The sequence below is a fragment of the Castor canadensis genome, chromosome 19 (genome assembly GCF_047511655.1).
Source record: "Castor canadensis chromosome 19, mCasCan1.hap1v2, whole genome shotgun sequence".
NCBI classification, from domain to species: domain Eukaryota; kingdom Metazoa; phylum Chordata; class Mammalia; order Rodentia; family Castoridae; genus Castor; species Castor canadensis.
Window position 1 is genome coordinate 4426964 of NC_133404.1, and position 27961 is coordinate 4454924.

The following is a 27961-nucleotide window of genomic DNA, read 5'->3' on the forward strand; positions in this document are numbered from 1 at the left end:
CTGGCCTCATCTCAGATATACCGGATTGAACTATCCAGGAGAGGTCCAACTATATTTCATGACAAAGTTCACAGTTTGGTATATAGTTCAGTTCAATGAAATAAAAGAGCTCACATTACATTTTTTTTAAGTAACGATCTCAGACTCATCTTTTCAATATGTGTATGTAAACTCCCAATAAGGCTTGAAATGCATTGATAAGAAAGGCCCTTAATGAAGCAAGAAAAAACACAGGATTTACAGAGGTCACAGTTTGGCAAACAGTTCAACTCGCTGGAGTGAAACAGCCCAATGTGTCTTTTAAGTAACATTTCAGACTTATCATTTCAACACAAATATGTAAGTTCCTAATGATTGAGGATTATAAATGTCAAGTAAGCTCAGCCACACTTCCTCTCATATTCCTAGGAACTACTAGCCTCTCTCACCTGTATTCCATGTTGCTGGCATTCTTACGAGTGGCCGTCAGTTCTACCCCATTCTTTGTCCAGTAGCTGTATGTAAGGGTGTGAGAGCTGGAGGTGAGGTTACACTGCAGGGTGATGGGGAGGCTGTCTCGAATAATGACCTCTTCGCTGGTGATAATCCTTGGCTCTGTAATAAGAGTACAGAATGACAGGGGGCCAGAGCTTTCCACTGTCTGTAGCCCTGGCCTTAGAGTTGGGTAGGGTAGGAGGGGGAAGACTAGAAAAAAAGAGAGGGCAGACAGGACCACATGAGGACTTTCACTTTATCACTTTGGAAGAGGTCAAGAAAGAAAAACAATGATTATAAGCAAATGACCACTAGCGCAGACAACAGCCTGAAGACCAGTTGGCCTAGACGTGAAAGAATGGGAGTAATACAGGTGCTTGTATTGGCAAACATCCACTTATGATTTTGAATACCACCACTTAGTGATTTAAGAACCACCAACCAAATCAGCTTCTATCAGAAAATCAGGCTCCACACCTTGCAGTTCTGAAGACAAAGACAATATAATATATATAATTAATAAACTCCTATGGAGTCAATGGGCCTTGGAACAGTTAACAGGCATAATTACACTAAATGTATCCCTTTCCCCACCTTAAAATCTGTTAAACCTATGGCAAATCAGCCATGGCCATTTTTTATGCAGAAAAAGTGCCAGGTCCCAAAAGCAAACTTCCCATTGGAAGTCTCTTGCATTTTCTGAATTTTGAAGAGGGAAAATTCTTAAGGAACCATTAGTTCTTCTCTCCAGCCCATATTTATTCCAAAAAAAATTTTTTTTTCAGAATTGCACTTTAAAGCACATTCCACGTCAAGACAATATAATTATACTAAAAGTGCGATATGTCTTAGTATTATGGGATCCTAAAATTTTAGAGTTGCAAGGCCCTTAAGATTTTATGGACTGTCTCTCTTTTTAAGACCTAGAAAGGTAAAATGACTTGTACAAGGCCATAATTATTATTAGTGTCAAAACTTAAGACTAGAAAACACATCTAACTAAATTTTCTATCCCTGCCTCCCATCCCCAAGAAACCCCACCCCCAAACTTCCACCCTAAAGGAAGGTACATATACTTCACTTTCTGATTCTATCTTGGGTTTACATAAATTAGGATTGCCAGTTTAACTACAAAAATAACCTATGAGTCAAATATTGTAACACATTAAGAGAATATTTTAAGTCACTCTATCATTTGTGGAAGGTTTATCTTTAAAGCACTTCCTTGCTACATTAAAGTTTCTGTTACTTGTCTTTTGTTGCCTTTCATCTCTTCCCAGGCTTAGATCTTTTTCTACTTTTGACCAAACATTTTCAGGTTAAGTCTAAACTAATCAGCTTTTCCCATCTACAGTAAGAGGTGTTGCTCCCCCCACCCCCATTCTTTCTCAGTAACCCATGACTGACTTCCCATTTCCCTGTATCTGGCTACTTCCTAATTCCATCTCTAAAACAGCTCCCCCTCACCACTTCAAGCAGTACAAGTTCTGATTCTTAACTCTTGAGGACAGAACTGTCTCCCTGTGGAACTGTTTTGGTTGTTGTTCAGGGAGGGGAAGAGGATGGAGAAGTCACCAGATATCTGGAAAATGTAATACCTTAAGGACCTCCTAACCAATGTAACATTTCTGACTATAAAGTTAAGATCGTCAAAGAAACGTGTGATAAAGCAAATCCAAGTTTTCTCTAATAACAAACTAATTCTAACTAATTTCCAATTCTGGCAAAAGGCTAATGGTTATATTCTATTCAGCACTGGTCCTTATTGGTAACATCAAACAGGGTCTCTAGGTACAGATAATGGAGGCATAGCAGCCACTAAGACAAAAGCAGATGCATGTAAACATGTTAGCGCAGTGGTGTCCCATGGTTTCAAGACACACTGGACAGAAGCCAAATCCCTGGGCCTTAAGAAGTTGAGCAGAACAGCTGCAAACCCTGCAATGGAAGGCGCACACACACCACCAGCAGAAAGCATCACAATTCCAAGAAAAACCAAAACCAAGCAAAATAAAAGAGAAAAAGATAGAGCCAGTACTCCACAGAAGAGAAATTAAAAAATATCAAGGCAACATTAAAACCCAAACACACTTTTAGATTTTTACTGAATTTTTTTATTATTCAATTTCATTTTCTGTCCTACTTGAGACTCTCCCTCTGGTTCTTCCTCTCACTGAGAAAAGGTGAACTCTGAGAATGAGGCTAAGAGTTTCCAGATGTTTAAACACACGGAGGCCAAAGTAAATGCTACTCTTACCTGTGACGATGCAAATGACCACTGCAGCTCAGGGAGATTAAGAAGTTGATGAAAGCAACCTGGTAGACATTCTGCCAAGAATTCTTGGAAGGCAAAAGAAAGCAGTTTTCCCTTAAGTGTTAAAGATTCCGGAGGAGGTCAGCTGGGAGCAAGTGGATAATTTAAACAGGTTTAAATATAATTTTGCATCACTGTTGGGTTGTGGGGTGAGGTAACCTGCTTCAGGTGGTTACTGTATATGGAAACCAATGCTAGACCAACCTTCTTGGTTGTGGTGCCACATCTGTATTCTGCACCAGGATGAAGGTGGGGCTTTTATTTCTGTGGCTGAGTGCTGACGAGTAAAAGTCCAAGAGAGATGAACATTAAGGAGAAGTTCAAACATTTTTACCTACCACTGATTCCTACTCAGAAGCACTGTGTTGTGGCCAGAGAGATGCCCTAAAAACTGGGCACATTTCTTTCTCTTCCTGCCTTACATTACTCAGAGAGCTTTGGGAAAAGTATTGCCAGGGGGTCATTTTTAGAAGACTTCCATCTCCCCATGGAGGCAGTGTCGTTGGGGATGCCTAAAATCATAAAACAATCCTATTAAAGTTGAATTCAGGGTATTAAAAAAAAAAAGAAAGAAAGAAAAGCAGCAGCAATAGCGTGGCTCTCCAAAAACAGCTAAGTTGGGTTAAATGACTGAGCAGGACCATCTGGGGGGAGTCTGATTAGCCAGGATTTGGTTCACCACATGCAAACACCCCTAAATAAAGAAACTTGCTTCTCATTAAACAGGGGGATGTTATATACTCTTGGAATTTATGGTAGGTACCCCCAAAACCTTGTCTTTTTCTAGCCCCCAGGTATGGTCTTTCTAGCTATGAGTCAAGCTGTTAGAAGTAAAACTACCAAATGCCCTGTCTAGTCCATGCCTACAAACTTCAGCAGACCATTGTGGCCATCTGGGTAATTCTGCTATTATAAGGAAAGGAGCAGGGGGGGGCAGGAGAAGGCGTGCAAGGGAAAAAATTGTTTAAAAAAAAAGGAAATAAAAATTGCTGGGTTAATGGTCCCCATTTTCACACAGACGGGGTTTTCTTTTCCCCTTTACAGAAGCAGGTTCTCTGATTCAACAGTGCCAACTGCAGCAGCCTCTCTTGGGTCTCCTCTAATGCCTCTTCTCCCTCGCCTCTTAGGAATCTTCCAAGTAGCTACAAAACATAGGCATTGTGTCTTGCTACTTTCCGTAGAAATATATAGATTCACAGTCCACATCGTATTACCTCCTGTGTTATTACCAAATTCCTCATGAAATAGTATTTTACTGTATTTATTCTCTTTCTCTAAATCAGTCAGCAATTTAAGTTAGACTTGGCTACAGATCACTCACTAAGCGCTTGAAGATAGTAACCCCAGAGGATCCTTCTATTAAACAGAAAGTGTCCCTTCAATTAGAACCAGGTCTAATGCAAGGACTGGAACTCTTCCTGGCCAGGAGCAACAGTTCTATGTGGCTTCTCCCTCCTTCCTACCACACAAATGGACAAGTCACTTTCCAAAAAGAGAAGTGGCTACCCAAGCTGTTATATCAGCTGTCTCACTTGTACCTGCTCAAATAGATGAAGAGGACTCTGACACAGCTGCTCAGCTCATTCCATCACTTAAAGGAATGGGGTTGGGATTTAGTTTCTCCTTTTTTCAGGACACAAAGAAAATGCCAGTGTGAATGGCTTCCAAACTGTTTCTGGGGTTGTCATCCTCTGGGACAACGAACCCTGTGCCAACAGTCAGTCATCAAAATCAAACTGCCATTAAAGGAATCAGATGTAATTCTGACTTTAAAAGTGTGATGGGCTTTAAAAAATATATTTTGTAACTCTGTATTGCCTAGCTTCTAATGGCAAGACATAGGGAAGGAAGGCTGCTTTTAAGAAGACTGATGTAATGGGCAGGTACAGAGAGGAGTGACTGCTGCAGAGGAGGCTGCTGTCAGAGAAGCACATGCCACTGGTTTAGAAAAGAAAAAAGCTGGAATTACAAAACACCCAAAGCTTCATGCCACCCAGCAGTCAAAACATACTACCACACTATACCCAGGGCAACATTCCCATCACAGAACAAGACACCAAGTCACAATGAGGAAAAGGGCTGGGCAGACACAAACTTAAAACCATAGAGGTGAAGGCAGCTACTCAGAGAGCTTCAACAGATGAACAGAAGAAATAAAAAGTAGTTAGACTGGGGAGAGAAACAAAAAATGGAAAGGCACCAGAGAAGAAATCATCAAAAGGATAGCAGGAAACCTACTATGAAATTAAAAGAGGAGGGAAAGAAACAATTTCAACACTACCCTCATTTGACTGACTGTTTTTGTGTTTTTAAAAAAAAAAAAAAAAAAAAAAAAACCTCCCCAGTTCTCCCTTCCCACCTCTCCCCAATGCAGATGATTTTGGACAGTCACGGATATCCTCAAGTTCTTTGTTCCTGAGGAGAAAGACACAGAGAAGGGTTGGGGATAAGGGAGGCAAAGGACGGCAAAGAAGAAAAAAAAGTTGCCACAGATGTTTTCATACACTACAACCAGAAAGGTCGTGGATTTGAAAAAAAAAAACAAAGACAATGGGTGGGGTGAGCGATCATACTGGGGAAGAGGGAAAGGAAGCAGAGGGAAGGTCATCGGGCCCCCTCTAAGGACTACAGTACTACTACTGTAGGGAGCTGGACTCACTCTGAAGGACGCTTATGGTGGCCTGGGCTCGAATCCATGTTATGGAGGGGTTTTGCCTCAAGTCATTCCTCTTGGGGTCGTTGCTGGCCCTGCACTCGTAAGTCCCAGAGTCCTCCAAGGTGAGCCGGGTTATCCTCAGCACACTCACGCCGTTTGACCCGTAGGCGGTGTTTACGGTGACACGGCGCTTCCGAGCACCGTCCCACAGCTGTCTGAAAGACTCTGCCCGGTTGACTTCTGCGTACCACCACTGGATCTCTGGCGTGGGGCTCCCGACCACGTCACAGTACAGCTCAAAGGCGTCCCCCGTGAGCTTAGTTTCTGACATGGGCGACTTGACAAACCCAGCTAGAGGGAGGGGGAGCAGGAATGCAGTGACAGGCCAACCAGAAAAAAAAAGAATCAACAGGTGTTAATAGTAATTTAAAGAAAAGAAAAGAAAAAAAGCAAATGAGTTGCAAAGAACAAAAAAGGATTCATTTTTAAACTATAAGGAGACAGTAACAGCAATTCATACAAGCTTTCAGAAGAAGAACCACCCTGGGAAGCTTATGAAGCAAAGGCAGGCCAATTACAAGCTGGGGCAGCCCAGGTGCTGGCCAGGCAGAAGCAAGCCCACTGGAAAGCACTTTAGCAATGGGCCCAGCTGTTAGGAATGAGAAAGCCTCAGGTCTGGGGAAGAGCCTCTTTCCTTACAGCCCAAACCGTTACCTTTCCAAACTCAGGCAAAGTGATGAAAGATAACCGGAAGTGGCAGTAGGTTTATAAGCCAAGTCAGGACTTCTCTTTTGGATGGGTAAGCATTTCACTAGAGATGCAATGATTTTTGTAAGCCTCAACAAGAAGTATTAATTAATCTGCTGGTACCTTCTCTTGGGATTCAGAGTCCAAATTTCAGCTAAAAGGTAGCAAAATTTCTCACATGCAGGACTGTATCCTGAGTTCAAATTAGACTTTCCCCATCTCCTAGTCTTCCCTGGGCCTATGGCAAACAGAGAGCACAGTTGTTTGTGATCAGGGAACCTCTACCTGAATGCAGACCCTCAGGGACAGGAAAACAGGACCATTCATACTTCACACTAGAGTGACAATTACTACTGGGGTCAGCTCAGGAGCTGAACCAGCAATAACAGCAACCCAACTCGTTGCCAGTGAATGGAGGGATTATGCCCTTTATAATCCCATAAATTCATACAACTAGAAAAATCTCCTACAAAGTCAGTCCTTAAAATAATTATTCCTGACCGACTCTCTCTACATAATTTAGTTGCCTGGCTTCTAGAAGTCAGCTCAAAAAGAATGAGAAATATATACAGATGAATTAAAACTAAACACTAGGGTGAAGACCAGGTGTCTACCAACACTGCCAGTCACTGCCCAGGAACTAAAATTGCTCTAATTTGCTTGAGATTTTATTTCTGTAAGACAAGGTGGCAACAGCAGAGAACACAATCATCCAGATGTATTTTAAAAACATGAAAATAAATAGAAAATAAAGTCACAGTGTAAAGCACACTCACTCTCATCCACTCACTCCACTTCGGGTTTGTTCCGCATTTCTACCAATTCAGGCAGTGTACTAAGGTATAAGGCAAAAAGCTAAAAGAGGGCATTCTGAGTGGCTTGGGGACTTCCCTTGGGAGGTGTGGCTCATGAGTTAAACCAGTCCCTCTGCAGTAAGCAGAGAGTGGGGTCAGAATCTGCCAATATTGAACATTCCAATAAGAACATTCCAGAGGAGAGGAAGAATAAAATGAAACAGTTTTCCTACTGTCTTGAAGCCAAGGATGTACTGGGCTACTAAAAATGGAAGCTGGTAAGTGGAAAATTTTCTCTTTATACCCTATCAGCATTTGCCTTGGAGATAACCCTCCCCACGGATCTAGTAAGGGGAAGGGAAGGGACGTATACTTACTGAAGCAGAGGTCAAGACCTCGTATTCAAACTAGTCTTTCAATTCCTGAAACTTTCAGAATCTAAAGAGCACAAAATTCAGTGATTAACAGGCTTAGAATAAATGTTCCGCCTTAAATGTGCTATTCTAAACTACCTCTTCAGATCCAGAATTCATTCCTTGTAAGGAACTATCTATCACAGGCCCCAAGCAGCCAAACAGATGTCATTCTCAGACACAGGAGAAGTTTCATAATTACAGAAAGGAGCCCCTAGACCCTGTAGGAAGAGCTGAGCTCACTGCCAGAAAAAGTGGTATTCAAGGAGCTATGTCTCAGTCAATCTCATAAACTGCCACCTGCCCATCTGTCAGTCAATGCTAGAAAATAAAAAGGGAGAGGTAAAGGAAGCTAGTTTCATTCATTTTACTATCAGCTCAATCACCAGAGAAAAACTTATCAGTGAATTCCTGGAATATAATAAAGAATCTCACTGTTTTAATCATATTCTTGACTTTTATTTGGAAAACACAAATGATCACAAATGGCTTTATTTTCACATTCTCTGCGAATCTGGGGCATTAATAAACTCTCAAATGCTATTGTTATGTACTTGATTATGCCCTAAAAATCTGTTAGTGAACTTGTTTTCTGTACTTCAAAGCAGCTTAGCCCAACTGACCATGCTAATATAAGAAATGTTCAAAACCAGCCAGAACCCATCCAATTCCAGCGTAACCCCAAATCTCAGTATCATGCAATTCAAATGCAGTCCGAATATAATTCCCACTACACAAAACTAAGCGAGAGTCACTCAGCCTGACCATGCCACCCCAGACAAGACTTCCTATTAAGGAGAAAGAAATGCTAATCTGATTCAGTTCAATTTTCTACCTGTACTGAGGAACATGGGACCAAGTCAAAGAATAGCTTTGACTTGGTGATTTACAAGTGCATTTAAACAAACTTATTAAAAAACGAGATTAAAAATACCTTCAAACACTGACAATGGACCTCTTTCTGTGCTGCATTCAAAGTTCATTATAATTACTTATTAGACATATCTTAACAGGTAACATTATCTAACTATGTGTTACATGTTAGGTAATGTGCTAAGCACTTTACATACACTATCCTCACAACTGCTTTATAAAATAGGCGCCATCCAGAATCGTCTTAAAGAAGTAGAAACTAAGGGCTGGGAGCATGACTTAAATGGTAATGCACTTGCCTAGGAAGTGTGCGGTCCTGAGTTCAAACTCTAGTTCTGTTTAAAAAAAGAAAGAAAAAGAAAGAGGAAACTAAGGTCCAAAACGTTAAGTATTTTGCCCATTGTCATAAGCTAATGACGGTCTAGCTGGGAATCCAGATGTGTCCCATCAAAGCATGTCTCTTTACACTTTCCACAACCGCAGTTAATGTGTTTTACAAGGCTAGAAAAGCCTTTGTAAGCATTTAAACGTTAAAAGATACACTTTGTCATTGTTTAATTTAATTAATAAATAATTCCTAGCCACAATAAGCTGGGAACCTTCCACTGGAATGTACAACATGTAACTCCTTAAAATTATACTCTTACTAACAGATGGAGAGAGGAGCACTAAATCAAAGACTTCCTAAAGCAACTAAGGGAAGTGGGGAGTGAACAGTGAGAAAACAGAAGAAACGACTTTCTAGTTCTGACAGTTCCAATGGCCTGCTATTGAGAAGGCTGGCTGCAGAGAACACAAGATGCATTTCTCTAATGTTGTAGTCAGAGGCCAAATTAATAAAGGGCAGCAACCCTTGAATTTATAAAACCTGACAGTTTGCTAACTGTACCAACATCTTATTTTATTCACAAAGGTCTGCAAGGTTCATCGGGCAGATGCAGAGCTTGGTTCATGACTTGCCCAAGATCACTTAGGTGGCTAATTCTAAGTGGAGCTTGGACTCAAACAGAAGTCTTCAGTTCTTAGTCCAGGGTTCTTTCCAGTGAACTATGCTATCCCTACACAAACCAACTAGGGGATACCTTGATAGCTGAACACTCATCAAATATCATGAAAGTAGACCTATTTCTCCTCCAAACAGCAGGAAAAAGGGGGTGGGGGTCCTTTCCAACATAGTACTGTGAAATCACAAATAACAAGAGAAAGTTATTACCAACCATCCACCTTAGTATCCATCTAAAATTAGCTCTAATTCAGGAGAACTGGCTCTCAGAAGCAGCAGGAGACTGGCAGTTCAGAACCTGACTCACTGTCCTGGCCATTCATTACCAAGGGCTTTCAAACAATTATATGCCCTTAACATGAAAGCACACAACTGCCTAAAGTTGAAAGGCCAGCCAAAGCACCTATTTGATCTCCAGGTCAAGGCTCATCCCATTATTTTGGAGAAGACCTAAATTACAGAATAATAATCTCTCACATCACCCTGACCCCCTTCCTTAATTGACTATGCTCAGATCTGAAACAGTCTTAGAAAGTCTGTTCTAAGTCTTAATATCAATGTGCTCAGTTCAACAACGAAATGATAGAGGGCTCTGGAGGAAGGAGGGACTGGAAACTGGTACTGGAGGGGAGATGGCAGGCATAGTATTAAAAAATGGAGGCAGCAAAACCAGGAAGTATAAAGTAAAATTGCATTAACTGAGGTTGGGGGATGGGAGGTAGAGATGACAGCTGGGGCTAACAGAGAAAAGGAGGAGCTCTCTGGCAGTAAAAAGTGGATGTGTAGATATGTAGCAGAGGGTGAGAAGAAAAAGGAAACACAGAAGAGCAAGTTGAGCCCAATCTCAAAAAAACAGCTTTCACATACCCTCTAAGGGGCAAAAAAAAAAAAAAAAAAGCTAGCCTAACCCTGTACAGGAGGGACTATCAGTGATTTTTTAACAGTCAAAAATTTTTTACCTCCACCACAAAACAGGTAATAAGTCTATGTTCTCTCTTCCCTCAAGTAAAGCCAGGTCTTTAAATCTTGCGTGCTTTTGTCACTTTTTTTAAACAGCTATTCCTTCCAAGCCCTCTATACCACTAATTCCCTGTGGGTGTCTCATCCTGTCCTCTCCTTCATTTCTCACAATAAAGAGGAAATGAGCACCAAGGACATAACAGCCTTCCTCCCATCTGTTGCCTCTTTCTTGCCTGCATGCTCTCAAGCCATCTACCTCTACCAAAGAAGACTAAGCAAGACTCACTGATACCTAAATGTGGTTTTAAATACTGAGTATCTCTAATCTGTCTGAGTGGCCAATAGCTGCTGTAAAGCTATTACAGACTTGAGCCCATAAAGGCTACTGTCCAGTCTGCCTATCTATATTGTTGATTAAAAAAAATTTAAGTGTGAATGATGATTTAATGCCAGGCTGGGAAAATTACTGACTGTTGTTTTGTTTGTTTTCCCAGATCCATGGATTTGGGATTTGAGGGAAACTGAGCCATGTCTTTGCTCAACTCCAGCCTGCAGTTAGAGGTCTGAAGAAACTGCAAGGTGCATATAAATGCAATCAATCATGTTTTGAAGATTGGATAATATCAAAAAGAGAATTTTCAGACCTTACATAACCTAGCTCTTCAAGTTAACATACTGTCATTTTAAATTTTCTAATAAAACTTTTTAATGTGAAAAAAAAAAATCGAAGGCAGGTCAGAAGTCTATCTGTACTCACTTCATGTGAGCTAACCAAGGGTAAGGCAGGCCTGAAGCCCTGGGAATGGGTAGAAACAGGGCAACCTCATTCTCTACAGCAAGAAGGCACATGGCTCTGATCTTATGGATTAGCCTGATCGCTAGGCAGAGACAGTAGCAATTACAAAGCATTTTTCAAATTCAAACCTGCTCTTTTCACACCTACTTCAATCAGGCAGATATGACAAAAGTTTGGAAATTGAAAACATCCTATCTAACTTCTAAACCATAGCCCACCATTTATTCTGAAATTATATCATCTAAAACATCATTATTAGGATTTATCCTTTATTAGGATTCTAGTTGGCCTTTATTAACCAGCCTCTGCCTTGGAGAAAAAAGGCAATGTAGATGGTATCAAGAGAGATTATTTGGTGATTTAAAAAGTAGCAAACGCTAAAACCAGACTGTCTGGGTTCACATAAAGTTCTGTCATTAACTGTATCACCTTAGGATAGTGACCTAACCTCTCTGAGCTTCATCTCTCTAATCTGTAAAATGAAGCTAGTAAATACTTTATGGGGTCATTGTGAAGATTACGTATGACAATACAGCTTAAAACAGTACCTGGCACATAATAAGCACTCAGTAATGTTACCTATTATTCTATATCTCCCACAGAAATAAATGCTGAACAAGTCATATGCACCATCTTTCAAGACTGCTCCACAGCAGGCTGGGACGCAGAGCACTACATCCAAAATGGGTTTAGTTTAGAATCCAACATCAAGAAACACAAAAAAGCTGGGTGCCAGTGGCTCACACCAGTAATCCTAACTACTTGGGAAGCAGAGATCAGGAGGACTGCAGTTCAAAGCCAGCCCGGGCAAATAGTTCAAGAGACCCTATCTCAAAAAAAAAAAAAATCACAAAAAAAGGGATGGTGGCATGGCTGAAGGTGAAGGCCCTGAGTTCAAACCCTAGTACCAAAAAAAAAACAAAATTAGCCTTACCCTTTCAAATGAAATGAGAACCAGAACAGAAATGTTAATTGCAGAAGACAGTAAAAAATAAGGGAATTTTTCATATAAAGCTCTATGAAAATATTAGGAAAGACAAAAAGATAAGCATCTGGTAAGACTGATCTTCAACAAGGAATCTGATTTAAGTTTTGTTGTCAATTCCCACTGACAAGCTAAACAAGCATAATCTTCCTAGATTCATGAGTCTAAAAAGTCAGACCAAAAAAAAAAGTCAAAAGTATGTTAAAAGCCATGGGCTTCTCTCTCCCTAGAAAAATACAAGCACAGAATTTCAGGGGTGTTCCAGATCCCAGGTCTGATACCCTACCCTGTTAGATGAATGACCACATAAGGAGTCCACTATTAAGCTGAGGGCTCACCTAATAGGAAAATGAGCCATGGTTTAGAACATTTGGATTGGATTTATCCATTTCTTCACCTTGGTTTCCTCATCTGAAAAAGGAGAACAGTAACTTCTAACTTAAGGTCAAAGTGAAGTTCATACAGAACAATGCATGTAAAATAACTCTGTAACCTGTAAAGCTACAAGCGTAGTAATATAAAATGGCAGCTATGCAAGCATTCTACTCTGTAACCTAAAGAATAGTCTAAACCAGTCCTAGATGTTCTGTTGAGGTACTTCAAAAGTGGTTGGAAGAAAGTGGTTGAAAGGGCTTAGAGACTTGCCCATGGAGGGGAAATGTTATTTAATTAGACTCACTTTATTTGAATTTTTAAATTTTCCAAAAAAGCACTGAAAACCACTGACCCAAAGAATTTCAACACATTTCAAATAGAAAGTAACATTAAATAAGGTTGCTAGCAGTGAATAAAAGTGTTTTATAATAAATTCTAACTAAAAAAAAAAGTCATAAATATAATACTTAACACTAGTTCTAAGAAACTGAAGGAACTGGAAATTTTTTAATAGCAAGGAGAAGAATCAGCTGAGTGAGTCCCTCTCGCATTTCTCTGGCATGTCTTTTTTTTTTTTTTTTCCCTGCATATCTTAACATTTTCCAAGGGCTACCTGAATGGACTCTAAGAGAGTGAAATCTCTTCTTATGTTATTTATCAGCACATTCTAGCCATTAAACCTATGTTTTTAGAATCTTCAGGTAAACAGTTTCATTACGAAAGATATTTCTTGAGAAAAACATTTCTTTCTTAATCTTTAGAAGAAAGTGAGAGTAATGCAATAGATCAGGTCCCATTTTGACTTTGACATCAAAATGATCATGACTTTTTAAAAACTAAGGCTATGTCCAAGCATAGCCACAAACCACAAACCTGCTGTCTAAAAAAAAGTTAATTTTAAAATTAAAAAGTTAATTTTTTTTTTCAACAGTATTGCTATGTAGCCCAGGCTAGCCTTCAGAACTCATGATCCTCTTGCCTCAGTCACCCAAGTGTTGGGATTACAGGCATGAAACACCATGCAGAGCAGTAATTCACTTTTTAATTCCACAAACAATGCTCAAGCTGCTGGTCTGTATCTCAAAGAGTGTTCTTAATTTAAAGTTTGGTTGAAAAAGTGAAATCTTTACATATTTAAGCAAATGCTCAAAAGCTCTTAGTCCAGAAGACTATCAAAAATACCTAAGAAACATCTAAAACTACACCCAAAATGGTGCTTTGAGACCAGAAACAATTTAAAACAAAGGAACAAAAAAAGTTACTGAGCATTTTAAGACTATACCTCAGTTGACCCTACAGTTAGGTTTTATTAAAGGCATAATGAAAATAATATGCTAGAAGTGCTGAGTACTCCAGTTTGACAAAGGCTCTCTGCTGAACCAAAATTTAGCAGGGCTTCTGAATCTTCTCTTGGTACCATCTGTGTATGTTCCTGTAAAATTCAACTTTTAGCAAAGAATCCAACTAAGTCATTTTAATAAGAACTCACCCATTCTAGTATCTGATCAGGCTCCTCATTTTCTACCATGCCAGGTGAAGTCTGATCACCCTGGTCTCCCTTCAATCAGAATCCTGTTAGGTTGGTTTAACCAGAATCCCTTTACTCCTGATGTTTACTCTTAGAAATTTTTCATCCATTGACGCCCCCCCCCCCCGCCCCACTTTGGCTATATATTCCTGTTTGTCCTTGCTGTGTTCAGAGTTGAGCCCCATCACCGACTGCAAAATCCCACGGCAGAGGTTCCTATACCTATCATGACAGTCTAAACAAAGCCTTCTTTATGGTGCTTTACCAAATATCACTGAATATTTTTTAACAAGTTAAATGAACCATTCTCCAAAGCCTTGAGTAATTACTAATAGAAATTTAATCACCACTAATCAGTTTGTCTGTGAAATGTACTTTGTCTAGAGTCATTATAACTTCTGATAATACACTTGCTGTCTCTTGACAAAATACCAACAATCCGGATTAAATGTTAAAAATAACACGATTCATCCATCATCACATACCCCATAGCATGACAACAAACAAGTAGTGAGCTGATCATCTGAATATAATCTGGAAAAATTCAAAGGTAGAAAGTCCTCTCCCTTGCCCTTTTTTTAAACTGCCATTCATCACAGAATCAAATATGCTGCACAGAGGAAAAGTCAATCTTTGAATCACATCCCAGGATGTTAAGTAATATTAGTTCTACTCTTCCCAGCTGATAAATTATCTCCACAATATAAATAGCTTAGGAACTTTGTTATTATATATTAACGGCAAAACTTTCCTTAGATGTGATTTTTTTTTTTTTTGGCAGTACTAGAGTTTGAACTCAGGGCTTCACACTTGCTAAACAGGCACTCTATCACTTAAGCCACTCTGCCAGCCTTAGAAGAGTGATTCTTACACTTTTTCATGCATCAAAATTATTTGGAGGGCTTATTAAAACAGACTGCTGGGCCTTGTCAGTGGTAGGTGAGAAATGGTCTAAGGAAGAGGAAACAATACGAACACAGTGTTGACAACAAGCTTGGGCTTCTTTCTATAGAACAAGGGGGTGTGACTGATCTGAGTGGGGGCAGTACAAAGAATGTCAGAAATAAGAACAAAGTCAGGTAGGAGTTAGGAAGCTCCTTCAATAATCCAAATGAAAAATGAATCTGAACTTTTTAAGAGTGGCCGTGGGAATGGTGAGGTGATGGATGTGAAAAACGTTTATAAAACAGAAGCAAGTGAACTTGTCCACCACAAAGCAGAACATTATACCATAAATGGAATTTGGCTCTGAAGGCATATACACCAATAGGTTATCCTGTTGAGATGTAGTTTAAAATAAGGATCTAAAATTCATGAAAGAGGAAGAGGCTGGAAATACGCACTAGAGAATCATCAGCTTAGATAGAAGCTGAAACCAATGGGAAGAGATGAGATAGTTCAGGGAGATTGAAAAAGAGACTGAGAATGAAAGTTTCTATGGAATTATTCTTCTTTCCAAATGATTGACCACTGAATGTAATACACTTTTACCAGGATAAAATACACCAAATTAGGAATTAATTCCTTCCTATATCTGAACACTTTTAACATCAGGTAAATTTATTGTTTTTCATGCACTTTATGCCAATGACTTAGATAAAGGCCTGTTTTCCTAACTAGAAGTAGCATTAAGAACTTCACTTGAGTAGAATGCATGATGCTAATTTAGTTAGCCTTTACAGAGAATCCTCAGCTTTTTAGAAAAACAGTACTTTTTAAATTCAGTTCCAAAGACCATCTTTGGAAATGCTTCTTTGTGGGGGGGGAAGCCACCACATAATCCCAAGCAAATTTCCTCAATTTTTAAAAAGAAAAATGTATGGAATCTTAGCCTAAAGCCCAAAGATAAACCAACTCCATCCTATACTCTGTAATTCCAGAAAGAAACAGCCATTATGCTACAGACATATCTAGAGAAATTGAAATAGCTTTTATGTGATGAAAGCTCATAAAGTCTTATAATGTTTATGTTCTTTTTCCCACCTTCTAGTCCTCTTCAACATTTCTGTGAAGATTAAACCAGATTTGCTTTTGAAAATAAGGATGTAACTGACACAGCCATGTGACCAAGAGACTCTCCATTTCAACAAAGGCATGGAAAGGGAAATTTCCTTTCCCTCTCTAGGCGCCTATGGTATCTCAATTTTTTAAATTGAGACTACTCAATAGAACTTCACTGAGTCTTACTTTGAACTTCTAAAAATAAATTATGAAATGAGAATATGCTGAGTTTCAATGTGCTGAAACTACAAATTATCCAAGAACTAAAGGCATCAATAGTGACAAAAATTTACATGGTGAGATTAAGCAAGAGCCAAGGAATACTTGGTTTTATACACTATTTGTCTTCATAAATAATGTATAAATTTCTCCCCAAATTCTCAACAATTTATATAACTATAGTTCATTCACAGGACAAGTCATTCATAAAGTAATTAGCAGCAAGTGCTGGTGGCTCTCTCCTGTAATCCTAGCTACTCAGGAGGCAGAGATCAGGAGGACTGTGGTTCAAAGCCAGCCTGGGCAAATAGTTCTCCAGATCCTATTTCGAAAAAAACCTATCACAAAAAGGGCTGGTGGAGTAGCTCAAGGTATAGGAGTAGTACCAAAAAATAACAATAATAAAGAAATAAGCAATTAACCACCATGAAATGGGAATTTAAGATATGTTCAGCCCATTGTTAAAAGAATTAAACAGGGCTGGAGGCATGGCTCAAGTAGCAGAGTGGCTGCCTAGCAAGCCTGAAGACCCTGAGTTCAAACTCCACATTCATCCCCCCCCACACCAAAAACGAATGAAATCCTACTTACAGACTTTAGCATATGAATCTAGAGACTATCAATAATGCTTTCTTAAATACACTTTGAGACAATGAAATACCACTCAATCACTAGAAAGAAATGAGCTATCAAGCCATGAAAAGCCATAGAAGGACATTAAATGCGTATTACTAAGTGAAAAAAGCCAGTCTGAAAAAGCTATTCATAGTATGAATCTGGCATATAACATTCTGGAAAAGATAAAAATATGGAGACACTAAAAAGATCAGAGGTACCAAGAGTTAAGAGGAAGGGAGGGATAAATAGGTAAAGCGCAGAGTTTTTTTGGGCATTGAAACTATTGATACTGTAATGGTGAATACATATGACTTTAGACATCATGACAAATTACAATGTCAAAACCCAAAGAATTCGTGACACCACGAATGAACCCCAATGTCAACTACAGACTTTTTTTGATAATAGTATATTAGTGTAGGTTTATTAATTGTAACATATATACCAATCTGCTGGAGGTATGAGGAGGCAGGGGTGTAAAGGAAATGTCTACAGCTTCTACTCAAATTTGGCTGTGAACCTAAAATTATGCTAAAAACTAAGTTTTTTTTTTTTTAAATGAAAAGTATTAACTGAAAATACCTGTAATCGTGTACTGAGATTTATTTGCTGTGGGTCTGAGTGTACCTACTACAAATTCAAAAAAGAAAAAGGTACATATATGCAAAACTGTTTTTGAGCCATAAGAATTTGGCTTTTGCCCAGACATGCTAGCAATGTCTACCTATCTTTTGTTTCTGACTTAGGCACAGAAAATATAGGATGCTTTTCTAACCTTTAAATCGTCTTAAACCTTGAAACTCCCAGACTTCTTACTGGCTGTCATAATGCCCACCAAACTCCATTTAAACAAAAATCTCTCATTTTAGAGTAAAGAATATTACCCAATATAGGAGGAAATTTCATAAATATCCAGGAGCAGACATCATACTCATTAATAAGATACAGAAACCATATAACTTTTCATCCAAACTAGCACTTTCAAGAGTCAAACAAATGTTATTAACAATTCTTTTTTTTACTTAAAATTTTATTTTTATTTATTTTATTAGGATGTATTTGTTATTGGGGGGGGATTCATAGTGACATTTCCTATTAGACTTACATTGTACATTAGTTACATTGTCCCCAATCCCCCTCAACTCCCTCCTCACCTCACTAAATCAATTGCAAGAGGTTTATTTGTTCTATTTCATATAAGTATATGAAGTCTACCAACCATATGCCCTCACCTTAATCTTCTTCATTCACCCTATTAATAATTTTGATGGGGTAACAGGTACAAACTAAGAATTATGTTACTCAACTTATGGGGAACCTATAAGATACACTGTGTAAAATCAAGCAATTACAGTGGTGCTACCCAAGAATTTTTATTCTTAATTAACTTCCATTTCTAAATACAATGTTTGTGATTTACAAACTTTTCCCAAGAACTATGAGCAGTAATTTTTCATATAAAAATTTTTTTGAGGGGTAGTACTGGGGTTTGAACTCAGGGCAGGTACTCTTCTACTTGAGCCACTCTGCTAAGTCCCTTTTTTTGTGTTGAATATTTTCAAGATAGTGTCTACTGAACTCAGGCTGTCTTTGAACCTCAATCCTCCTGATCTCTTCCTCCTGAGTAGCTAGGATTACAGGTGTGAACCACCAGTGCCCAGCTATTAAAACAATTTTTTAAATGTCACAGTTTAAATTGTCCAGCATTTTATTACTTTGCAGAGTTTGGTATTCATTTCTGAAAGAACTGTCAGAACACTTGATAATCCGAATCTGTTCTAGAGAATCAATGCTAGTCTACACAGTCTTGGCCCATTTTCTGCCACGGTTTATAATTTTGTAAAATTATAGTAGTCTGAGACTACTAAGAGGAGAATTACTTTTGTAAATGTTATGATTCTTTGTTTTTGTGTAATGTCATTTAAAATCCTGAGAGACCTTTTTTGGTTTGGGCAGTAGGACCTTGAATTATGTACTTTTTTTATAAAGTAAGGCAGGGGATGCTGGTTAATGGTAAAATTATCTCAGCCAAAGGTGGTGTAGCTGCCAAATGATACTAATGTGTAAGATTTAAAGATTTATCAGGGTTTTTTGTTTTGTTTGGGCATATTTGGTACTAGGGATCAAACCAAAGAACTTCCCCAGAAATTATCCACACTGCTAAGATATTAAATATGAATGTTCACGATTTCTGCCCAAAAGTACACCTGAGGATAAAAACCATAGTAATATAATGTTCTTTTCCATTTACTGAAGCTCTTCCATGTTTGGAATGCGAAAGACCCTTTCAATAGATCAATTTCAATATCAAGAATGTAGTCATAATTCCCTTTGGTGACAATTAGTAACAACAGATATATCCTAGTCCTTCCATAGATTTACATAATGAAAGTCTAACTCTTCAATTACTACATTTAAAAATGACTGTAAATACCAAGATGAATTACAGCATAGTTAATACTACTAAATGCAAAGCATCACAGTATATAAATGATGTCTACACAGAACAAGCTTTGAAAGTGCACAACAAACTATTAACAGTGCTTATTCCTGCAAAGTGGTAATCTAAGGGTAAAAGAAAGTTCAATATTTTACTTCAAAAACCTGGATATTACATGAAGTGAAAATGTTAACTGTCATGATGAGGTTTTCATGTTTCCTTTCATAATTTAAAAAAATCCAATAATCTTCCCTTCTTTCAAAGGAATAAAGTAATTCTAAGTCAAATTTTTGATTTGCTACTACCCATTGCTGGAGGTATTCATCCTTCCTGTCTGATAATATTCTCTCCTGTGGTTGTTGTATCTACTCTGAAAATTCAACCTGTTGAACTCTTCATTATGTTCTCTACATAGATCTTAATGACAGCTTATGTATCTGGCTACCTCAGGTTCATCTAGTACTACTGGGCTTGTCAAGTTTTTCCAGTGGTGTGTTTTAAGAGTTTAAGACTTGATACTTCTTGAGCTCCTTCACTGGCAAACAGATATGGTAAGGTGACACTCTACTGAGACACCACTAAAAACACATCCACACACTCTCCCTTCTGGCTTTAAAGAGATGTTGAAATATACATGCCTGTTATTGAAATAACATATGCCAAGAAGCTTTTACTTCTGGTAACTTCTGAGCAATGTTGTTTCTACAACAACAACTACTATTCTGCAAGTGGTTTTTTTTTTTTTTTCCTTTAATGCATATCGAAATTTTCCCTTTCATCCTCTAGCTGTAAATTTGGGTTGTCCCCAGCACCACCCTCATCCCATTATTAAATTTTAATGTCTACCTGCCACTGGGCAGCAAATTATATATGCCATGAGCACACAAGTTTGTGTGCACTCCACAGTAAGCGGCAGCCTCGCAGGGAAGCACTAATATTTATCAGTCCACAGCCAATGCCTCTTAGGTCATAATCAACATTCATTTCTAGCCACCTGCCTGGAATTCTTTCTGCCTTGATGTCCTTAGTTCCATCAGGAATTAATTTACCTCGTGACTAGGCCTCAAATACTAGCTGAGCTGTTTCTGAGAAACATGGACATTGTGACCCTGTGGGGTTAAAAGATTACAAAGCATGTTACAAAACTCTACTATAAAAGAAAACCATTAAACAAAACAGCTACTAGGAAATGCAAAAATGTCACAGTACGCAAATACTTCTGCTCAGACATACCAGTCATTTAAACTAAACCTTTATATTACAAATATAATACAATATGACACCCCTCAGCATAAAACAAATTCAGATAAAACAGATTTTTTTAAATGCAATATATTTACCTAGAAACAACTGAAGATGATAGATAAGAGAAAACCAAGTAAATATGAGGATGAGGCGAAGAAAATCGAAACAGGAGAAACAGGAAGAAAAAATATTTTAGAAAAAATAATATAGACATAAACTAAGGTATAGAGCTCTTTAAAAGGACTCAAGTTATACTGTAAGGAAAGCAATGATGGACAGACAACACAATTGTGAGGATAGGAATAAAGCACGTTTCTTGGATGGCTTTGACCACTTAGATCATTATCTTAATTACTAAAGTAAAAAATTAAACAAAAAAATCTTTTCGCTGTTAAACTTTGGAAAACAAATGTGCAGCAAGAGATATATGCTGCTGTATCATTTTACAAGAACCAAGAAAATGTGGTTTCAAAACATTCACAGGATAGCTGGAGGAAAATCATACACCAGACTTTCCTAGTAAAAATCATGTTGCTAAATCTCTAACTCAAATAACTATAAAAACACTTCTATGGCACAATCTAACTTTGAAGGTGCAATAAATTACTGTAGCACTAGCAAAATTACCTGCTCCAAAATTACTTCAAAAATAACCATCAAGTCAGGTAGAGTGGAATCCATCTATAATCCCAGCACTCAGGACACTGAGGCAGGATGAGTTCAAGGCCAGTCTGGGCTACAAATAACTGTCACTGCTATCTGAGATAGAATAATGTTGGAAGCTAACATGAAAGGCTAAAGAAAATGAGCTCCTGAAACAGATAAGAATCGGCATGCTTAGTGTAAGTTATCAGCCTCCAAATACAAATGGCTTTAAGTGATCAGGTTCAAATATCCTAAATGGTAGGCAGGCTGTGTGTTAACCAAGAAAGTTCATTTTCACTACTTCCTTGTTTCTGTTAAGGATTAAGGGGAGAATCTGTGCACAGTGGCTAATACCTGTAATTCTAGCTACTGTGAAAGGGGAGATCTGAGGACGGAGGTTTGAGGCCAGCCCAGACAAAAGTTAGCAAGATCACATCAAAGCAAACCAAGACCAGTGTGGTGGGGTGCACCTGTCATCTCAGCTATGCAGGAGGCCATAGAAGTATCCCAGTTGAGGCCAACCCCGGACCAAAAGAGAGACCCTATCTAAAAATAACAAAGCAAAAAGGGCTGAGAGTGCAGCTTGAGTGGTACAGCACCTACCTAGCAAGCATCACGAGGACTTTAGCTCAAAAAACCCAGTACTGACCAAAAAAAAAAAAAAAAAAATTGGAGCAGTATGAACTAATACCTCCTTTATTGAACATTTTTCAAGTTTCATAACCTTTCACTATAAACACATAGCAAGTGTTCAAACAACAAATTAAAAAATAAGCCAGGTGCTGGTGGCTCAGGTCTGTAATCTTAGCTACGCAGGAGGCAGAGATCAGGCGGATCGAGGTTCGAAGCCAGCTGGGACAAACAGTTCGTGAGACCCTACCTTGAAAATACCTATCACAAAAGGTTGGTGGAGTGGCTCAAGATGTAGGCCCTGAGTTCAAACCCACGTACTGCAAAATAAATAAATAAACCAAAGCTGGACACTGGTGGCTCATGCCTGTAATCGTAGCTACTCAGGAGGCTCGTGGAGTGGCTCATGGTGTAGGCCCTGAGTTCAAACCCCAGCACTGCAAATAAAATAAAATAAACAAACCAACCAAGATAACTGAGTGTATATTAGTGGCAGAGAGAAAATTCTACCAAGCACATACCTGTGCACATTCCTGTGTCAGGCAATAAGCTAGGTGCTTCATATGTGCAATGTCATTTTAGCCACCATCTTACGACTTTGCACTATGCCCAATAAGCATATAAACAGTAGCTAAGAGAGATTTGCCAAATCAGGATTCTGATCCACGTTCTCAGGCTGCAAAATGGTGACCAAAACAAGTTTTATTTGACAAGCAGAGTTTTTACAAGTCCAACTTTCAGTGTTTTCAGTCAAAGAATGTATTCTCTAGTTTAGTAAATGGTACTTTTGCCTTGCTCCTACAATAAATTAATTTGCAATGCCCACTTTACTTATGGCATGTTGACAAAAAGAATAAAGGGAACAGCAGCTCTCCTTCCCTTTCTGTTCCCAGAAAAGGTGTGGCTTTGATCAACAGTCCGGGGAACTGGACTAAGGGCTACAATCCAGTATCTTAAGATACTTCTTAAATACAGAAAGAAGATAAAGATATTATCAATAGGGGCTATTCTGCCCTTTATAGGGCATTTTGGAAATCTTTGAGTATATTTTTGGTTAAGACAATGATTAAGGTGACACTACTGGCCTCAAGGACTCTCAATATCCAAAGCAGGGAAAAAGTCTTACACAACAAAGAATTGTCCCTCTTCCTACACATTTCAAGTGACAGTCAAGAAGATGAAAAACTTGTTCTGAGCCTAGAACTGTTTTAAATATAACACAAAGTGTTCTTGCATAGTTTTAGTCATCACTCAATATTCCAGGAATGGAATTCCTATGTAATATAAGGGTAGATTGTTCTTTGCTACATTTGGAACATTACCAAAAGTTGTTGACCTTCTCAGAAAACCACATTATCAACAGCAATGCCACCTTGTAGTATGATTCACCATAACAGCATAAGTCTTTATCAGTCAGCATATGTTGCTGTCATATTCTTGGTTTTTCTATATATGTATATAAATAAGTGTATTATATCTTCCTGTGTAGATCAGGAGTCACTAAATCACTTAAAGATTGAGCTGAACATTTTATTGTAAGTTATTTTCCCCTTAATATTACATTGAGGGCATACTATTTGAGGTTCTTTCTTTTAATAGTGTTCTAGGTAGGTCAAAAATACCTATGAATTTCATTTCAGGACAGTAAAGGGGAGTTACAAAAACTGGTAATAAAAGGAAGATATAAGATAGATACCTGACTTCACCTTATGTCACCTACCTGGTAGGTGGGGGAAATGGAGATAAAGAAGAACAAGAGTCCCTGTGACTACATTTAACTTGAGATGAGAGCAGCAGACACATGTCAAAGATTGTAGGCCTTTATATGAATCTTAAGGAGGTCAATCCAATGAAAAAGTTGGTCTATTTACAACAATCTAAAAAGCACATTCTTATATATCATCATCATTCGTCAAAAAAAAAAAAAAACAAAGAAAAAAACCCAACAATGAAATAATCTGGTCCTTCTCATGAGAACATTACTTTCCTCTTCATTTGCTTATGAACTACTAGAGCTACAGTTAATCTAGTAAGGGTAAAATCTCTAACTACCAAGCCCTAAAACTCAAAATTACACAATCATGCCACTTTACAACATAGCAGTATATTAAGAACTTTTCTCTACATTGTCCTTTAGTTTCATGAAAACTTTATGGATTAAGTACAATACTAATTTTAAAAATGGAAACCACAAGAACTAAAATGGAAAGTGAGAAGATTCAGGGCTCCTGCCAAATCCAGTGCTTTTTCTACTCAACTCTATTGCTTGTAAGAAGACTTTTTGGCAGAGTTCTTATTTACATGTAACATTTACAATGGTAACAGAGTATATCTATTTATATGGTCTGTAACACTGTATCCACCTGGGTTTAGAAATCAAATTTAAACTACAATAATTCCCTAGTTTCATAAAAACCACAAGGTCATTTTTGTTTTGTTTTGAGATAGGGTCTCCATATGTAGCTCAAGCTGTCCTCAAACTCAAGATCCTCTCAGCCTCTGACTGCTGGGCTTACAGGTGCGCACCACAAGTTATTTTTAATTGAATACTTAAAATTGTCTTAAATATATTTCAAATAAATGTGTAAGTATAGCTATGATTATGCTTCATGTTACTTAATTTCATCCTCCCTGGAACCTGTTACACTGTTTAAATCTTATTATTCTGATACTAACCACTTCTTGTCCTGGTCCAACAGGACAAAAAGTAGATTGTTTATATGAATTATTGATATATAGTGAAACACCACTACTTAAAAGACCTTATTTTAAAAAAAACCACTAATGAAACCTTGATTTTTCTTAGCACTGAAATTTAATTGTAAAGAAATTGCATCCCTAGCCTGCAGAGCTAGCTAATGTTCACTTTCTTTGACTCTCTAAATTAGATGGTTATAATTCAGCAAGTGAAAATTATTCTGAATTCCCTAGGAAGAAAAGGGTGTGGTCAGTAATGACTACTCATACTTTTTTCTTCTTCAAAGTCAAGAATACAAGCCTCAGCTGGGTGCTGGTGTCTCACGCCTGCTAATCTTAGCTACTTGGGAAGCTGAGGGGAGAAGGATCATGGTTCAAGGACAGCCCAGGCAAATAATTCAAGAGGCCCCATTCTCCAAAGTAACTGGAGCAAAATGGACTGAAAGTGTGGCTGAAGTGGTAGAGCACCTGTCCTGCAAGCAGGAAGCCCTGAGTTCAAAGCCTAGTTTAAAAAAAAAAAAGAATACAGGCCTCTAGGCAAAATCTGAAAAAGAACAAAAGAACAAGCCCTCTACCAACAGCCCCAGAGATATCTTTACCATTTTACCATCAGGCAATAATGCCCCAAATTTTAAAACATTTTAGGTAAGCAAAGGGGAATTGCTAGAAAACAATACAAGGCCCTCTACTCTTGAAAGCAGCTTTAATTTTCAGAGAATAAATGAAAAGATTACTCTGTCAAACATAAGCTAGTGTAACCAAAATAAATCATCACTATCTTAAACTATATTTTCTCATACAAAATATGCAACGTAACATAAATTTGTCTGTATTAAATCTACTTCCAAAGGATTTCTTTTAAAACACAAAACTCAAGTTATAAACCTGAGTCTTTTAAGTTCTAAATAAAAAGGCCAAAAAACAGCAAAGATTTAACAAGTTCCAGATTTAGCAAATAAAAATTCCTTACTGTTAATCTGAAATTCAAATGTAGCTGGGCAATCTTCCTGTCTTCAAAGAAAGCTCACATCCCTACCAACTCCCGCTGTAAAGGACAGGCTGGGGCACATACCCCAGCAGAGTTTTGGCTAATGATGTTTTAGAAGTTAGATGGAAGTGTTCTTTTCCAGGTGGCACAGCTTTAGTAGCTCATGTTTACCATATAAAAGAAAAGACCTAATTTCTAATGGCCAAAGGCCCAATTTTTATTAAGTTCCAACCAAGGTCTAGTAAACTGGTTATGCTCCAGGGTATTAAACAGTTAGAATTTCACAGTTTAGGTTTTTGATAACTAAACAAAAAAGTTGCTTACGAAGGTTACAATAAACTGAAACCTGTTCTAAGTACTACTACCAGCTCCTAAAAGCTACTTTAATGAATTCCAAAGATAATCTACTATTTTTCTTGAATTCACAATCATAGAATTTTAGAACTAGAAACAAACTAATTTCTGATCCTTCAAAAATCTTTGAAAAAAACCTATTCCTTTCCATGTTTTTTTTTTCCCCTATTCAGTTCCTAAAGAAGTACTAGATATAACAACAACAACAACGACATCTTTTTTGTTTTTTGACGTCCTTCTCAACCATCTCTTTGCCCTACTTAGAAGTAGAAATAAAACTCTATTCTGCTGGCTTCATTAAAATCCTCTTCAAATACTAAAACCTATGCTTTTCTTCCCTAAGCTCTAGGCCTTTGCTCTCTGATACAGCCCATCATCTTTGGAGACTGTCTAATTCCCTTACTTCATTTACACTGCTACCTTGAAGGTATTAATAGATAATCACATCCCCCTAGTGCTCCCTTTTCCTAAGTTTAGCTCCTTCAGGCTTTTCTCCTAAAATTACCGTCAATATAGAATTATCTGCACCTTTTCCTAAATGTGATTAGAAGGTATTCTTAATTTTTAAGAGTTCAATCTTAATAAGAAAATAGTAACAATATTAGTAGTACCATAATTTTGATATGTGATCACTATGTCACTTGTCTAAGAGTAATTCAATGACAGTTCCTGGCAAGTTATTTGAAACCTCTTTATATTTGCTCTTTTCCAGTAGCAGTTTCCTGGTTTGCATTAAGGCCATTTATTTCATCTCCCTTGGTGAAAAGATTTGAGATACAGCATTAATGAATATAATTTCAATTCGGAAACTGCTGTGCTATTTTTTTCCTAGTTGCTTTGTAATGGTCCCCAAACCCGCTAAACTTGGATAATCAAAAAATTCCAAATTAAATTTAACACTTCCTTTAATCTGTAGATTGAAAAATATTTCTCAGAGTTGCCAACAAGGAAGATATCTTATTGTCTACAAAAAGCAATGCCCAAAATCAAGAAAATTATTCTGTTACTCTAGGACCTTAAGTACAAAAGGCAGGTATCTCAGTGATGACTGAGCTTTCCCTTTCCCTCCCCTCCTTTGGCTGTGGTATCCAAGTCATACTTCAAACTATAGCGCTCCCAGCCCTCTACTCAACCAATAACTCAAAGGCAGGGGCTAGAGAATAAGGAACACAAACTAAAAGACAACTAAACACACTGGAAGAAATATTATGTTTTGCTTTGATATTCAAATTACTGTGAGTTCCCTTTTATTCCTGAAAGTTCAAATAGGAGGAAAAAAATACTATATAATGACTATACAGTATGACTTTTACCTGTTTTTTGGTTTTGTTTTGGTGGGACTGGGGTCAGAACACAGGGCTTCATGACTACAAAGCAGTCTCTCTACCTCCAGTCCACTTTGCTCTGGTTATTTTGGAGATGCAGTCTTGAGAACTATTTGCCCAACTGTCCTCGAACCCTGATCCTCCTAAGTTCAACCTCCCAAGTAGCTACAATTACAGGTGTGAGCCTCCAGCACCCAGCATAATATGACTTTAAAAATGCCATTTGCCTGGCTAGCACACACCTATAATCACAGCATTAGGAGGCTAAGACAGGAGGGTTTTGAGTTCAAGGCCAGCCAGTGCTACACAGCAAGACCCTGCTTCAAAAAAACAAAAACAAAACAAAATAAAAAGCTGTGTTTTCTTTACTAATAAAGACTATTACTGGCAAATACTTTGTGAAATCCTTATGTGTTTACAAAAATCATCAGACTATCCCAGACTACAACAACATATAAAAAAAATTTTAAAATACAAAACTGGGTATGGTGGTGCACATCGTAATTGAGAATTCAGGAGGCTGAGGCAGCCTAGCCTGCACTACATAGTGAAACCCTATCTCAAGAAAAAAGAGGGGGAAACAAATCAAAACTACTCCACAATGGAAATGTTTTCGTCTTCAAATTGAGTGGCATGGCTCATTAATCACACACACACACACACACACACACACACACACACACACTCACTCTCTCTCTCTCTCTCTCTCTCTCTCTCTCTCTCTCTCTCTCACTTCACCCCTCCCCTCTCCCAGACAGAGGCTCACTATGTAGCCCAGGCTGGCCTAGAACTGCTAATCCTCCTACCTCACTCAGCTTCTGAGTGCTGGCAATGCTGAAGTTATTTCAACATCATGTGAGCCAAATAGTCTATTTTACTAA

General features: G+C 38.1%; 1 protein-coding gene across 4 annotated transcripts in view; it reads right to left on the minus strand.

Annotated features, from left to right (window-relative positions):
• Window positions 1-27961, minus strand: part of Nptn (neuroplastin) — an 88579-nt gene that overhangs the window by 53124 nt on the left and 7494 nt on the right. For 3 of the 4 annotated variants that reach the window (XM_020165629.2, XM_020165628.2, XM_074061531.1), the window contains exons 2-3: window positions 5448-5795; window positions 429-594 (exon numbers count right to left, since the gene is read on the minus strand). In XM_020165629.2, coding sequence (XP_020021218.1) covers window positions 429-594; window positions 5448-5795 — 514 coding nt within the window. The remainder of the gene's footprint in view (window positions 1-428; window positions 595-5447; window positions 5796-27961) is intronic. The other variant, XM_020165631.2, reaches the window with a different exon arrangement.